We start from the raw sequence: 15,717 nt of genomic DNA on the forward strand, positions 1-15,717 counted from the left end.
CCCTAGATCTGGGGGCACCTGCAGAAACAGTATCTGCACGACAACAAAAGCTCCCTGCTCACTTCCCCAGCACACAGCCTGCAAAAGTAGGTCACACCAGAGCCCCACAATGCCGAATTACAGACAAGAGGGCTGGTTTTTTAGTTTTCCCCCCCTCAAATCCTGAATTTCTCGTTTGACTACTCACTGCCAGTTCTTCAAAGACAGGCTCCAAGGACTTTGATGTCCTGGATCCAACCAGTTAGGCCAGGTTCCAAACCACAGTTCGTGTGCTGCTGCTGGTCACCTGCAGTGCTGACCAGGTTCCACAGAGGCTCCCAGGCACCCAGCATAGCCTCCTCCTTCTGACAGGGTGTAATAATTCCAAATAGGCCTTTTAACAGCAGTGCTAATTAGCACTTGGATTTCCCCAGCACAGCAAGAGGCAAGCTAGTCTGGGAGGTCTGCGATTCCCATCCTTTGGTGATTCAAATTAATGCATAATTCCAAGGCTAAAAAAACCCACCAGTTTACTGTAAAAACACTCATGTCACAGAACTGCTGCCGAAACTACAGGTACAGCTTTACCTTCCATGGCCTGGGATACATCCAGTAGCCACTTACACAGCCACCCACTGGTAAACAAAAGCCCACCCAATGCAGACAAGAGGTTACTGGTTTCATAAAACCCCTCGCATCAGGTCCTAATGGGCCTTGGACTTCTTCGAAAGTGGTCTTAAATAACGTGTATGTCTGAACACACGAACTCCAGCATTCCCAGTAGGAATCAACGCATCTGTGCAAGCATGCTTGGGCAGCCCTTGCAATCCATCATGGAAACAACAGGAGAACAAGCCACATATTTGGCTTTCATGGAGGCAACGCTGAGAAACTACAAACTGAAAAAACAAACGTTTATACTATTACGGAAAGAATCTAAATTCCCTGACTTTAACTTTCCTAATGGCTTGTTTAAAATAAACATTTTCTCACATATTTGAAAATTCACTTGCGGGGCACTCTGACAAGGAATGCTCATGGCTGCTCATTTCCACATGGTGAGGTTTCTTTAACGAAAGCGCAATTTCAAATCCACTCCCCTCTTATCTTGGAGACAGTCTGTGCTGCCCGCTGTGACCAGAGCCAGGAGGCAGAGGGGGATGATTGTTCGACATCAAAAGAAGCAGCACTCAATTTGTAAGCTTCCCAGCTGGAAGTACATGCAAACGAAGGGGGAAGATTGAAGCAGTCTGAAAACTACAATTATTCCAAGGCCTTTTCTCTACACAAGGAAAGACAGGCAGTAAATACAGTGTTGTGCAGTTATACCAAAATTATTCCACAGACTCACTTTAAAAGAACGGCTTTTGAAGTGCAAAGCCAGGAGGAGCACACACTATGCGCCAAGGAGTTACTGGTTCCAGGGTGCTGCCATCCCCACATTGACACAGAGCTGGCTGGCAAGCAAGCTCCAACAGCAGGAAGCCGCATCAACCATGACTTTCCAACAGTGCTTGTTCCTCCTCCTGATTTCTGATAACACAAGAAACCTCTGTTGATGGCTGCTTTTTGGAATGACCCAACCTGAGGCAAAGTGAACACGAGTGCTCCATTAATCCACATTCAGCATTGGGATCTTCAGCAGCGCCTGTATCAGCTGTCTTTGTGCTTGCAGGGGCTGCCCCTCATCACTTCCCAGACCATCTTTTCTTCTGTACATGTTAGAAGCTATGAATATGCTTTAAAATGACGTTATAAATTCAAATGCTCCATACCGATTATCCTAATCCAGCAGAACCAGAAGAGCCAAAGCAAGCCTGGGTTTTGTTTAGAAGAGCTTCTCATCAACAAGATATCCACCGGGTAGTACTTTACTGCAACTACCTCAGAGAGGCCCAGCTGTGCAGTGCTTCCTTCAAGCCAGTTCCTCAGACTCTGAAGATCCCATTCCTGCTCGCAAAGGCATTCGTTTACGCTGACATTTCTGTTTAGCCAGTTCTTTCGCAGCTGGTATTTTTACAACAAGATGAACAGAAGTAACAGTGCACTAACCAGGAACACTGCTCCACAACAAATCCTTCATCTGAACTAACAAACCTCCTCTGCCTGTTCACAGAAAACCACCAAAGCAGCCCTGTCAGACTGTACCCAGAGCAGGGTGAGGCTGTTTCCACCACCACAATCACTGGCCACACGTTGCCTGGGCACGTTTCTGTGACAGCAGCTTCCTTTTGTTGGCGACGCTCCTGGCTACAGAAGGTCCTCTGCTCAAGCTGCAGTAATTTAATAACACAAAACCACAGAACGCTCCATGTTCCACAGTCTTGCTATCAATACTGCATTAGTTCCCTTTCTGAGTTAGAGGAAGGCTGCAAGGTAGAATTCTAATATTCCATATTTTTCCGCATTATCTTTCTGACCATGCCCCAAACTCGAAGCCTTTTTAGCTTTATAGTTTTAGCAAGTAAGTTCTAAGAATTTTTAATTTGTCTCAGCTTCCACAGCTTAAAAAGTAATTGCTCCTTCATCTGAAAACCACAAATGGTCTGATTGTCACTAGGATTTTCCCCAAACTCTACCATAGTCTGGATGAAACCAGAGATGGTCTCAGCTTCTACTCGCACACCGAGAAGCGCTACAAGAATTCTCAGCCACCCGACACAATTCTTTACCTGCTTAAGATCCAGTCACTTATTATTTCTAATGGATTACAATAAATTAGCTGCATTCTGCCTGTGCAAAAGGCTGGAAACAAATACCAAAAGAACCACAAAAATGTCCATTTCAGGACAAACAGGCAATAGGAATCAACTTCCAGAAAGTGCCCAGTTACAGGCAGAAAGCAAAAGTAAAGCAAGGGCAAAAAGGCAGGATGTCTGGGGAGGAAGAGGACCAGTACAGGAAGGGCCAGCATGCTGCAGGCTCACCAAGCCCAAGACCTACAAAACCCTGTTTCTTTCCCTGGCTCTCTGAGGGAATCCTATGCCGCAGCAGGGTTCTCTGCCTTTGGATACAGAGCACTTTACACTGCTCTCAATTTTTAAACAGACTAAGGCTAGTGGAATCCCTCCCCTTCTTGTAAGGGAAGGGGCAGATTTAAGAGGCAAGGTCCATCAGCTAACAGGCGTCTACAAAAAGCCAAGCAGGTAACGCAGCTGTTCCTGGAAAATTCCCCTCTGAAAATAAACTCTGTGTTGTCTCAAGTCCTCTGTCTGCTTTTCTCAAGTTCAGATAAAACCCCTCTGTCAGGAATACTGTAGCTCTGCCCAGCCAGACCATGCCAGCATCGCTCTTCTACTTACTCTCCCTATGCCTTTAACGAGATTTTGGACCGAGTAAGAGACCCCCACAGTATCGTGCAGACAAAGCAACACAGATAACAGAGGAGATCACACAAACCCTTTGCTCTGATCAAAGAAGCAAAAAAATGCCTTTGAGCACAGAACAGGAGAGCCTCTGAAGTCTGGTTCAAGGACTCTGGATGAGGTCAATCCCAGAGGAGCAGAGGAATGTACTTCGATACTTCAGTTCACAGCTCAAGTCACTTTGCAAAGAAACTAATAAGAGAAATCCAAGCTGATGACATCATCATTCACACTCATGTTACATTCCAGCATTTTTTTTGCTGAGGGATTCAAGAGACAGGAAAGAAACCAAATTTAAACTCTTATGAAGGCTGCCAGTTTCCGTTGTCTCCCCCAGAAGACTCGCTTCCAGCAAGGTTCACTTCTCTTAACCCCTTGTGTCACCCTCCTGCCTCCAACAATGATTCAGCCATTTAAAGGTGGAACAGTGGGAAAACAAGCATTCCCATTTGGGTCACAAATAGAAAGTGTGAGTCAACTTTTTTTTTGTGACAGTACCTCTGCAGAACACACCACAACTGCAGCCTCCTCCAGCCCTAGGGAAGCTGGAAAGTCAAGATCCGCCTCAAAATAACTTCAAGCTCCAGAAGGCGTCAGCCTCCGAGGTGGCTGCAAAAGCAATGTGGGCCAGCACTGTCCATGCACTCTGAAAGCAGCAGGACACTCAAGTGTTCCTCACTGCTCCACTGCCCCTCTGAGACACAGTTCATCATCTGAGCAGAACCAGAAGTAGTGGAGCGGGTATCAACTTAGTTCAAACTGCTCCTTGTGCCCCAGGTCATTTATTAAATTAAATCCAACCTAGTATATTACATCGATGCAGAGAACCTGCAGAAGAGGCACTGACCAACCTGGCAGGTGTAGAGCACGTACTTTTAAACTACGCTCTGTTCAGCCAGGGCCAGTGAACACCCATCAGCTCCCAACTCGGGCTTTTTAAGTTGTTAGAACCTCACACTCCTCTGTGCAAGATTTAGTCCGATACCTTTACAAGACAGCCAACATGGTAAACTTCCTACTAAGATTCCCAACAGTATACTGGGTACGCAGACATTTTCAGCACCCTTGAAACTGGGTTAGTTGGTCAGAGCACTGCAAAGAATTCAGTGCTCAGGAAAACTCTCCTCCTACCATATACACTACCACAAGAGCTCACAACAGCCGGCGCTACTGCTACAGTCTGCAGCAGATGTTTGAGTTCCTGAAGGACACTGGAAACCTCAGTTCTACATTAAAGTGATTGCTCACACAACCCGACTGGAGGTTTTGCAATAAGATGCATCATGAGCTCACGCACACAGCAGCTTTAGAGAGAAGCCGGATCCTCAACCCACTCATCCCACCAGCCTCTCCCTGAGTTTCTTTTGCACTCTTTGCTACTATGGAGACACCCTGGGAAACAAATCTGCCCTGTGAGCAAATACAAGGTGTGGCCATTTCAAACAGCCCAAAATTCCTCAACCCGGAGTCCTGCAGTAATGCAGTCATTCTGGCTTTGTAGGGCAGCACACACCCAGGCTTTACGATATGCCATTCCCAAGCTGAAACTTAACTCGTAGTCAGCCTTGAGCTTTACAAATCATTGCAGCGGAGCAGACAAACCCTTGGTAAAGCTCAAACACTATCAGAAAGAAATACTGCAGATCAGTCGCACTGGAAAAAGGGAGCCCAGGTAAGAACACTCTGAGCAAACCTGTAAAAAAGGGCAAAATGAGCATAGGTTCAGAAGGAACTGCGCACTAATCCAGCCTCATCTAAACTACAGTTGTGCAAGAACCACAATCTGCTGTGGTAAACACTGAGCACCCATTACCTTGTGTGTTGGCGATCTCACTTGCTGAGCTTGGCACAGCGTTCGACAAGTTTTCATACAGAGCTTGGAAAACACCTACACCAGAACCACGCAGAACGTGAAATTAAACCCTTCTTGCCAGTGCAAGATGACAACAAACGTGGCACCAGCACATCTGCATTTTCTATCCTGACAATACTTGAAACAGATGGCGTTGACTCAGAGATGGGACTATCCCTACACTTGTATGATTTAAAAGATAAAGTTGAATAAATTAATGTGTGTTGAATACTTTGCCTTTTTTCAATCATCACAGTGGGGAAAGGAGGCCTGAGGTTAGAACAGACTATTTTCTACAACCATTTTATTAACTGATCATTTTCTAGACAGTCTCACACAATTTCAGCTACAACAGGAGTCACGGCTTGTTTCCTTTCCGAGGGCAAGTAATTTGAGCCAGCTTCCACAGCAAAAACTGGTTTGGCTGTGATGGAGGAACTCCTCTGAACAGAGCTCACAGTCTATAAGGCGGTGGCAGCGCCGCTGGCTGAAACAGGTACTAAGCAATGGCTTAAATTCCTGTTACACTCAGCAGAGAATCCAGACATCATTCACAACCAGCAGTCAACAATTGCCTCACCAGGGACCGTCACCTACCCATGAAGACCCAGCAGCATAAAAACTGCATGCAACACAAACAGATTGGATTGAGCTATCCACCAAATCCAGCTGGCATGGAGCTTCCCAGCAGACACTGCCATCCATGTACTGCGCTACCAACACGTGGCCCACATGTGTGATCATGCCTGTTACGAGGCCACAAGAGCCAGCTTGTTGCAGGCTCTAACTAAAGCCATAGGAGGGGTCTGGAATTTCCTCACTACATTCTTGGCCTGCTGCCTGAAGCCATAATTACTGTTCCCATGGCAAAGATCCTGGCTTGATCACAAATCACTTCTATGCAGGCAGCCTCTATCACACTCCAGCAAGCCCCACTTTAAAAATTAACTTCTCAAACGCCACAGAACTGTACTTTTCCTGCAAGTATCATCTTTCAAAAGGAGCTTAACTTAACCAAGAAGCTGTAAGATTATTCAGCACCTAAACTATTCTGGAACTTTTTCAACCACTGAAACAACCCTTCACTTAAAGAACAGTGTCATTTCATCATTCATACTCTTTCTAGTAAGTCAGTTCTGCTCACAGACCACTAGAGCCTATGGAGACAGCGATATCCAGGCGAATTAAAGAAAGGGAAAGGAGATACAGAGTGATCTTGATCAAATTACTTGGAATAGGCAACTGCAGGGGTCAGACCCAGTACCTTTGAGTTCAAACATGGTGTCTCCATCTTAAGGCCATACTTCCTTCCTTTTCAGACAGCAATGAAACTATGGGAAGAAATAAGTCTTAAATCATGTGTTTCTAATCTGCAGGACATTCCAGAAGGCTGCGCATGAAAAGCCCCATCCCAGAACTGTAATGAGCTTCCTACACAAATTCACACGCTTTACACTGAAGAGTCTGAAGACCAGGGTACATGGGAAGCCTAAGAAAGGCTTCTACAACTACCACCCTGATTACAAATGAGACCATCAGGCAGTACAGCTCAGCATTCAAGCAGTAAGCCATGAGAGCATCTGGGGACTTCTTGAATTACAGAACCTAAATGTAACAAAGACCTGGGAACTGTTACTAGAAGTGGGTGTGAGTATCCTCAATATGTAAATCAAGCACATGAGAAAATCTGAAATAGAGGTGGCCTGCACCCTGCCTTTTACACAGCAGAGCAAACCAATACAATCTTTCACAGACCCTCAGATTCAAAGCTGGACTTAGCAATGCGAAGGCTGAAAGCAGGAAGACAACCAAGAGGCCCCTCTAAGTTATCTCTGACAATCTGCTCAGCAGCATTAGAAGTTCCAGGCACCTTTCCTGTTCGCCTGAGCCTTCTCCAGCCTCAGGACACTCCAGTCACAATGGCAGAAGGTGGGAAAGTTCTCCTGGTCAAAGCACTTTAGGCAGGACAAGAGCTGGCTTTGGGGACTGTCCTGGAGCACTGTTTCCCACCTTTTTGTATGCACGTGGCAAGAACAAGTTTACACCTCAGATTAAAGACAGTTTTCCAGCTCAAATCTTCCTGTCCAACTGAAGAGCTCAGCCAGCAAGCACAGCTTCCAGAACAGACACAAAAAAGAAGTCCTATGCCTGCCTGAATCTCATGTCTATGAAAATACTTTAAAGCCAGCAGATCACAAAACTGCAGTTCCACATCATACTTGTAAGTTAGCAAGCAATTATAAAGAACATCTGCTTTGGAACAGGGGGAAACCAGTGAATCCTTGAAGAGATTCCAGCAATGCCCCAGGGATCACACAAATGCTGAGGGATGAAGAGCTTTCCATCACTGTATTTATTTCAGTAAAGACTGTAATGCTTCTGTGATATCACAGAAACCTCCTTCTGTGGTGCCTTCACACCATTCTTTGGCAAATTGAAGGGAGGCAGTTTGAAGTGAAAGCAACACACAAACTGAACAGCAACATTTCAGAAGAGAGGCAGCCAAGGAAGGTTTACACTGACCAGAGAGAAGCCTTTCTCAAGCAGTAACTGACAGACTATTTGATCACACAGCGTTTTGAATAACAGAGGCCTGTATTTCTCTCCACACAAGAGCCCTGCAGTCAGAGAATCTGGAGTATGGAGGCAGCAGAGTACGGGGAAGCTGTCAGGACGCAGCAGACCTGCACACAGCCCTGGGCAGAAGAGAAGCCTTCGCTTTGCTCCCTTCTGTGTGCGGACAGGATTCTGACTGACCTAAGCAAACCAACAACACGTATAACACGTTACACCATAGCATTAACAGATGCACATCTATTACATGATCTACACTGGCACAACAGTATCTTAAACACAATGAGGTAACGTAGCTACACCAAAAATAACTTTAAAACTTACCTTCATCAAGTTGAGTCAACTTTCCTTTTCGCTTCTGCTGATCTTTAAGTTTTGATACAACTTCCCCAAAACCTGCCTCATCTGACTTGACCCCATTTTTGACGCCAGCTGTTGTCCTCCTTACTCCACTGTACAACTGGCATAACTGCGGTCACAGCTCCATCCTGTGCTGGGAGTGAAAGCACTGGGATGGATTTCTCCCAGCCCTCATTTTAGACGGATGACCGCCCTGCACTGGGACCGAAACCACCCCCGCAGCCGGGAGTGCCGAGCCTGCAATGCCACATCCTGAAGCTTTTCAGGATTCACCAGACTACAATTACAGTTGCAGAAGCTTCCCGGTCAAGTTTAGTTGTGTAAAACTACTTCTTAAAGCTGCATATTACACACTGGTAAAGCCACCCAAGAAGACTTTTACCTACATTAATCAGTTGACGGGAATATGCTGCATTAAATTGCTCTTCAGTGGTCAAGGGCTGACTTAGCCCACCTTTCACAGTGGCTATGGACGGTTAGCCAACATTACTGCCCAGGCTCAAGTCTTCCCTCTGCCTGTGATGGCAAACCAAACTCGTTCCAGCAGACCACAGTCTCAATAAGAACCGGACACTATCCTGGCACTATGATTAATTCAAATTTCAGAATCTCAAACAACGAAAAGTTGTTATGACTAACCTTTCCCCTGCAGCCATTCAACAGAGCCCCTTCATGTTTTTAACAGCTCCAAAAAACGTGCCTTGGCTTAACACTCACGCCCAGTTCCATACTCCCAACACAAAACAACTATCTGCTGTCTAGGAGCAAACTCTAGCACTCCTGCTTCGCTTCCACAGGATGGAAAGAGCTCACACCACGCAAGCCCTGCTCTACTTCAAGTCAGTCCTACCATACACAGCATCGCTTCAGCCTGTTCAAGCTGCCACACACAATACCAGTTCTTTGTTCCTAAGGAAGACTCTACCAACACACAGCTTGGACCATTAGAAATGCCGTCAATAGGCGCCATGCGGATCATTCACACACACTGCCTAATAAGAAACTCGCAGGGCTGAACTTGCTGTAATCCTGATCCCAGAGCATTAGCTACAATGTTCATGAGGGGAACTGAAAACCCTTTCACACAGGAAGGAGTGCCAGTCCATCCCGCACATTCCAGTTCAGCATTTCACAGGAATGAGCTTTTATCCTGCAAACACAACGGCCTGTTACCACGCGCGGCAGATAAGGAGGCTCCTGTCAGCACTTTGAGTTTCAGGGCTAAGTCTACACTTTCAAAACCCGAGACTAGAAGGGTAAAGGTCATATTTACTGTACTCGCAAGAGATAAAAATCAACAGCCCAACACTCATTTTTTTTGTGGCAGAAGAATTTTTGACATATAACTGACTAGGAATTCACATACAAAGGAAATTGAGTTCTCAAAAGAAACAAGCATCGTCTAGCACACAAATAACAAGCATGGCTTGACATTTTAGTAAGGGAAAGGGCTGCTTCTAAAGGCAATAAAGTTCTAACGGTTGATAATCAATGTCCAAATGCCAAGAGCTAAATGCTGAGCCATAATAAAAGTTTTAAATGCACATGAAACTAAATTACCTTCCGGTTAAAGCCAATTTACATGGCACCAGAAACGACCCCTTAAAGCTGAAGACCTACATTTGGTGAGGCTAAAACTAGATCAGATGCTGAGCAGTGTAAAAAGAGAGAAAAAGTGAGAAGTGCCTACCTTTGTACCAACTGTTATATCTTGGACAATGCTGTAGAAAAAAGAAAGAAAAGGATTAAAAAAGTTAGATAGGTTTGCCACAAATATCCAGCATAGTTTACAGCAGTAAGAAAAAAGCAAGTTGAGGTGCACAGTTGTCGCTGCGAGTGAGCCAAGGACAGTTCATACAAAGAAAAATTACTAGATGGTGATGGTGGAGACCCAAGACCCAGCAGTGCCAGAAAACTGCAGCTCTCCCGCTTCCTACTGCAGAGCTCACTCCTTCTGCAAGGGAACCTCGGGGGCCAAGACCAAACAGCCCACAGTCACCACAGCCTCGCATTCTTCATGGAAAGGCAACGCGATGCAAACACCTCTGACTCAACCAAGAGTAAAAGTGCCAAGAGCCAACTCCATCACTAATATCCACTTCCATGATTCCTAACACCCTTCAATCCAACGTGTAACCTCTGTGAGGCTGTGAAGAGGCATTCTCTAGCAAAACTATTGAGTCAATAGTGCCAACAACCGATGCTCAAGGTCTGGTGGCAGGCAGCACACACCATGCCGAGCCCAGCTGTGTTCTCAGCCAAGGCAGGCGCTTGCAGCTGTGCTCCAGCCATGCTGACACCACTGTGGCAAGAGTGGCACCAGCCTGGCACCCAATGAGAACGAGAGAGTTAAAGATGCAGGCAGCTCTCAGCCTGGGGTACGCCACAACACGAGACCTCACGACACAAAACCTCTCAATCGTTTCTTTCCTTGGGAGAAAAACAGTAGCTTTCCCTAACAGAGATCTGAAAGAACTATTGAATTCTACCATATATGCTTAACCCCCCCCATATGAGGCTTCCTGATTAACTAACACAGATAACAACAAGAGCTGTACCTCAAGCAACTCGTACAAGCTCTTGTCAGCACTGATCATTAAGTACCACGACACACAACTATCCAGAGCACTTACGGCATTGGAATCAGCACAACTGGTGTTGTACCTGGTTAACCTTCCCAAGGATCACAGCAACTACATGTTAACTCTTCCCGACAGGCTAAGGATCGCATTTTTAACCTGTGTCCTTTTTTTATGAACTCCAAGCCTCCATAAAACAGAAATGCACACCTAGACAGAAACGACGGTTTCAGATGGACACAAACACAGCCCTGCCCACTCCTGCTCCTTTCAAACAGCCACCCACAACTGCAGAGTGAAGGATCCAGAAGCAGCCGGCAGAGAGACCAGCAGCAGCCTTAAGGAAACATAGCAGAGGAGGAGAAGGCAAGGCAGTCATTCTTAAAAGAGCAACATGAATTCTGAAGTAGTCCTTCTACAAAGGGATTTAATGCTAGCAGACTCGCATTTACTGCTCCTTCCTTCCTGATCCTCCTACAACATTCTGGAGCTTTTCAGGGGAATAAACACTGCTCAATCATACAAAGGCATTCGTGTTCCACCAGCTCCACAACTAAGCAGGAACAGGCATAAGCCAGCTCATCTCCTCGTACTTCCCCTTCAAAACCACCCTGCCATGTCATCACAACCCAGCAATCCACAGCCAGAGCTACAGCCCAATCCAACGGCTGCTGCCGGCAAGCCACACGATAGTTCCTTTCTTCCAAGTGAACAACTTAAAGAACACTTCGTATGAGAATGCCAGGCTCTGCAGTCCCCCGTTTCTGCTCACCAAGGAGGACAGATGGGTTTCGCTGCACTTTGAGGACCAGCAGTAATGAACTAATTAAACCCATCTGCACTTATTAGTTTAAAGAATCCTAATAATTCTATTAAATCACTAAATAGTCTACAAGCACACGTTCTCCAGTTAAAATCCATATGTTAACCCAAGGTTCATAACCTTAACAGTATTATTTCCAGGAAAGCATAAGAAAAACAGGGAATCTCCCAAGTTTCCAGGCCTCTCGAACTCACCCTAAGCAACTCTCTCGCTTCCTGTTCCTCCTGTGGGCCTCACGCACAGGAAATGTTTTACATAAAGTAGCCTTAACAGGGGACAACATTTGAAATAACCCAACAGGAGAAGCAGCTTTACTTGCTTGGAATGATCGATTCCCAGAATGTCATTGTAAAAATCCATTTGATATCAAACACCACATGGAACCACCACCCTCAGTACATAAAAATTTTTATTCAAGAAATGTGCAATACACTTCCAGTTCACGCACCCCGCCTCAATAAATCATCATATCTTAAGATGCCTTCTCTTGTCCTACATCAACCTGGAATAAGGGATTAAAACTTTTCTCTTTTCCGAACAAACAGGCAATAAAGCCTTGCAGAAAAAGCACTTCTTACGTGGAGTAGGATAATTCCTACGCAATAAGGGAAAAAAATAGGCAGCGTCAGTAAAACCTTCAGGTCATTTTCCAAAGCAGCATTTCCCATCCGAACTCCTTGCGTGTTTTAACAAAGCAACTTATTCAAACAGGATCATTTGAACAGCACAGCTACGGATTGTTTGAGGCAGGAGAAGGCAACGGAAGCAGCCGGAGAAGCCACTCACTGCCAGCTCGGCAGAAACGTACACCCATTTTCAGGAGCTTCCAAAGTTTCAGCAGGAGAAGCTTTCGCAGGGTAAAACAGAAGAGGCATCAAGATCTTCATAAGGTAACAGATAACTAAGACTCATTTGTTATACTCAAATTTCTATTTTAAATTAACAACTATTTTAACATATACAGCAAGTCAGCTTTCCTAGGAACTACAGCGAAGACAGGCGATAAACTGATTTTTGCCACTCAAACATCATGATCTGCCATGCTGAAGGCTTTTTTTTAAATACCATTCAACATTAACAACTCGTTAAAAGAAGTAAAGCAACCTGAACCGTGCCCTGGACTGTAAAAATTGTAAAATACTTTTTTTTTTTAATGGACTTTTTGGATAAAAGCAACCCTGAGATGCCACTTTTTCAGTGTGCAAAAGCCCAGAGCTGTGACTATGCCTCATTCTGCACGGACGGGTGTTCTGCAGTGAGAAGAGAGGAGATACTTGAACTTCCTCCTGCTTCGGGCTCTGGGAAAACAAACTGTTCACCCAGAGGCCTCCATAAGTATTTAAACTACCCGAAAAATTAAAACCAGATCCCTAAAAAATATGCCACACAGGACAAGAGAAATATGGAGACCTCTAAAGAGCTGCCTTGGTAAAACACCAGTTTTAAAGCAAACCCTTCTGAAGGAAGAGACCGGATGAGGTGGCGATTAAAGAGAACTCAACGCCGCCTCAGAGGAAAAAAGCTGCGCTCCAGAAAACGCCAGGAATCCAGCAGTCATGGCGTAAAGTTTTATCCTGGGGGAGTTCGGAGGGGGACAATAGGAGGCAGCGGGAGCAGGGGAGCAGCCCCGCTGGGGCTGTACCTACGGCTCGCAGGTAGCTCCGGGTGGCTCCCGGGAACGGCGGCAGAATTGGGGCTGCCTGGGAACGGCTCCTTAGGGAAACCCGGCCAGCGCTTCCCACGTCACCCCACCCGGGCCAGCGGGAGTGCCAGACAATGGCCCCGCCATGAATCAGCTGCAGGCTCCCCCACCCCCGCCAGGCAGGGCTCCCCTTGGCACCCCACGGCCCCGCCTCGCCAGGCAGGACCCCCCCTGTAGTCTGCTCTCCCTACATGCCAGGCAGGGGCTCCCTCCTCAGCACCCTTTGCCCCTCGTGTCTCTCCCCCTCCACGTGCCCCCCACCGGCTAGAGCCCCCCCTGCAACTCACGCTCCCGCCACGGCAAAAAGCGCTCCCTCCCTGCAATTAATAGCCCACCTCCCCAGGTTCCACCCCCCCTCGCCCCCACATCCCCTCCCCATCAGGTAGGACCCCGTACCCCAGATTCTCTTCCCCAAGTGCCCCCACCTGCGACCCCCTCGTTTCCCTTCCTCCAAGCAGAACCTCCCCAGCTCCCCAAACCCCTTCTCTAGGCGCCCCCTTTACACCCCCACGTGTTCTCCTTTCCCCAGGCAGCCCCCCCTGTAACCCACGCCCCCCCCCCCAGGTAGAGCTCCCCCCCAGACCCCACGCTCTCTCACCTAGGCACACCTTCCGAAACACTGCCAGCCTCCCTGGCATCCGACACGTTTCCCTTCCCCTAGGCAGGACCCCCCTACACCCCATGTCCCCCTCCTCCAAGCGGGGTCCCCCCGAGCCCCGCACCCCCTACCCCAGGCAGAGCCCCCCCTGCCTCCCCAAATCCCTCCCCCAGATGCCCCCCCTACACTCCACACGTTCCCCCAGGCAGGACACCCCCTCCTCCAGACAGGAGCCCCCCCCCACCCCCGTACCCCACACCCCCCCTTCTCCAGGCAGAACTCAATCACACAACCCACACCCCCCCTCCTCCAAGCAGCCTCCCCCCCCGCACCCCCTCTCCCCTCCTCCAGGCAGGACCACCCCATCTCCAGGTGCCCCCTCCCTACACCTCACCCCCCCACTCCCCTATGTAGTCCATCCCCCCCCCGCATCCCCCCCCATCTCCTCCCGGTAGGAACCTCCTCACACCTCACACCCCCCTCTGCGCCTCACCACACCCTCCCCCCAGTAGCACCCCCCATCCCCCCACCACGCACACCCTCTTCCCACAAGCAGGAGCTCCCCCCACCCCCGCACCCCCCTCCTCCAGGTAGTTACCCCCGCCTCCCGCACTCCCCTCTCCAGGTAGCCCCCCCCCCGCACCCCAGCCCCCCTCCTCCAAGTAGGGCCCCCTTCCGCACTCCATCCTCCCTCCTCCAGGTAGGGCCCCCGCCCGCACCCCATCCTCCCTCCTCCAAGTAGGGCCCTCCCCCCCCCCCCCCCGCACCTCACCCCCCTTCCCCAGGCCGGCCCTTCCCCTCCTCCCCCCACCCCGCACCCCACAACTCCCTCCCCCAGGCAGGCCCCCCATCTCCTCCCCCAGATGCCCTCCCATCCCCAGACCCCACATGTTTTCCTTCCCCAGGCAGAACCCCCACTCTCCACACGAGGCGCCGCGTCAGGGGCGGCGGCGGCCGCTTGAGCGCCCCCCTCACCCCTCACCGCCCCCTCTCAGGGCCCGCCGAGTCCCGAGCCTCCTCACACCACACTCCACACCCCCGGGAAGATCCGGGAAACGCTGTTCGATGTGTCGCGGCCCGGGGGAAACTCACCCGTCCATTGCACACGGAGGAGACCCGTCGGGAAGGGAGTGGAGGCGCCGGAATAGCAGGAACGAACCCAACCGCTCCGTGTTATAGACTCACAAAATGGCGGCGCTGCCCGGCCCGCCTCGCCCGCGCCAGCGGACCATTGGCTGGCACAGCTGTCAGCTTGATGAATGGGCGGGAGCTTCCCGCCTCCGGGGCGCCCTCTCTCGAAGCCCATTGGCTTCTGTTTATATGTGGGCGTGGTCAAGATGGAGGGGGAGTGGCCAGGCGCCGGGGCGCGGCGCCATTCGGTAGGCGAAGGGAGACGGCTGGGAGGAGCCATCTTGAGAGCGGGAACGATGCCGAAATGCCACACGGATCCGCCATCTTGATTGGGGGCAGGGCATGGGAGAACGCATTGGGGCGCCATCTTGGAGAAGGGCAAAAGGACATCAACGTGCACATTGTGTTGTGAGCTGCGGGAGCCGCCCTGCCGCCGGCACAGCCATCTTGGTTACGGGCAGGGAAGCCGCGTGCTCGTGTCGTGGCCATCTCGAGGGAGGGAGAGCGCTCTCCTCGCCGAAATTGGGTTAATTATTTAGTCTGGGGACTTGCCCCCTCCCTGGAGGTGTTCAAGGCCAGGGTGGATGGGGCTTGGAGCCCCTGAGCCAGTGGGAGGTGTCCCTGCCCATGGCAGAGGGTGGAACTGGATGGGCTTTGAGGTCCCCTCCTACCCAAACCATTCCATGATTCCCAGATTCCCATATTCCCATGGCGCCAGACAAACCAGTGCTGTTTGATATTTCATTGGTGATAC

General features: G+C 49.1%; 1 protein-coding gene across 4 annotated transcripts in view; it reads right to left on the reverse strand.

The window, feature by feature from the left end:
* PTBP1 (polypyrimidine tract binding protein 1) overlaps nucleotides 1–15,051 on the reverse strand; it is a 33,463-nt gene extending 18,412 nt beyond the window's left edge. For 2 of the 4 annotated variants that reach the window (XM_009570504.2, XM_054050105.1), the window contains exons 1-2: nucleotides 14,925–15,051; nucleotides 9,821–9,851 (exon numbers count right to left, since the gene is read on the reverse strand). In XM_009570504.2, coding sequence (XP_009568799.1) covers nucleotides 9,821–9,851; nucleotides 14,925–14,932 — 39 coding nt within the window. In that variant the 5' untranslated portion in view covers nucleotides 14,933–15,051. Of the gene's footprint in view, nucleotides 1–8,094; nucleotides 8,118–9,820; nucleotides 9,852–14,924 lie in introns of those variants that run through there. The other 2 variants (XM_054050108.1, XM_054050107.1) reach the window with 2 other exon arrangements.
* Between the last annotated feature and the right edge of the window lie 666 nt (nucleotides 15,052–15,717).

This window comes from Cuculus canorus, chromosome 27 (assembly GCF_017976375.1).
Source record: "Cuculus canorus isolate bCucCan1 chromosome 27, bCucCan1.pri, whole genome shotgun sequence".
NCBI lineage: Eukaryota > Metazoa > Chordata > Aves > Cuculiformes > Cuculidae > Cuculus > Cuculus canorus.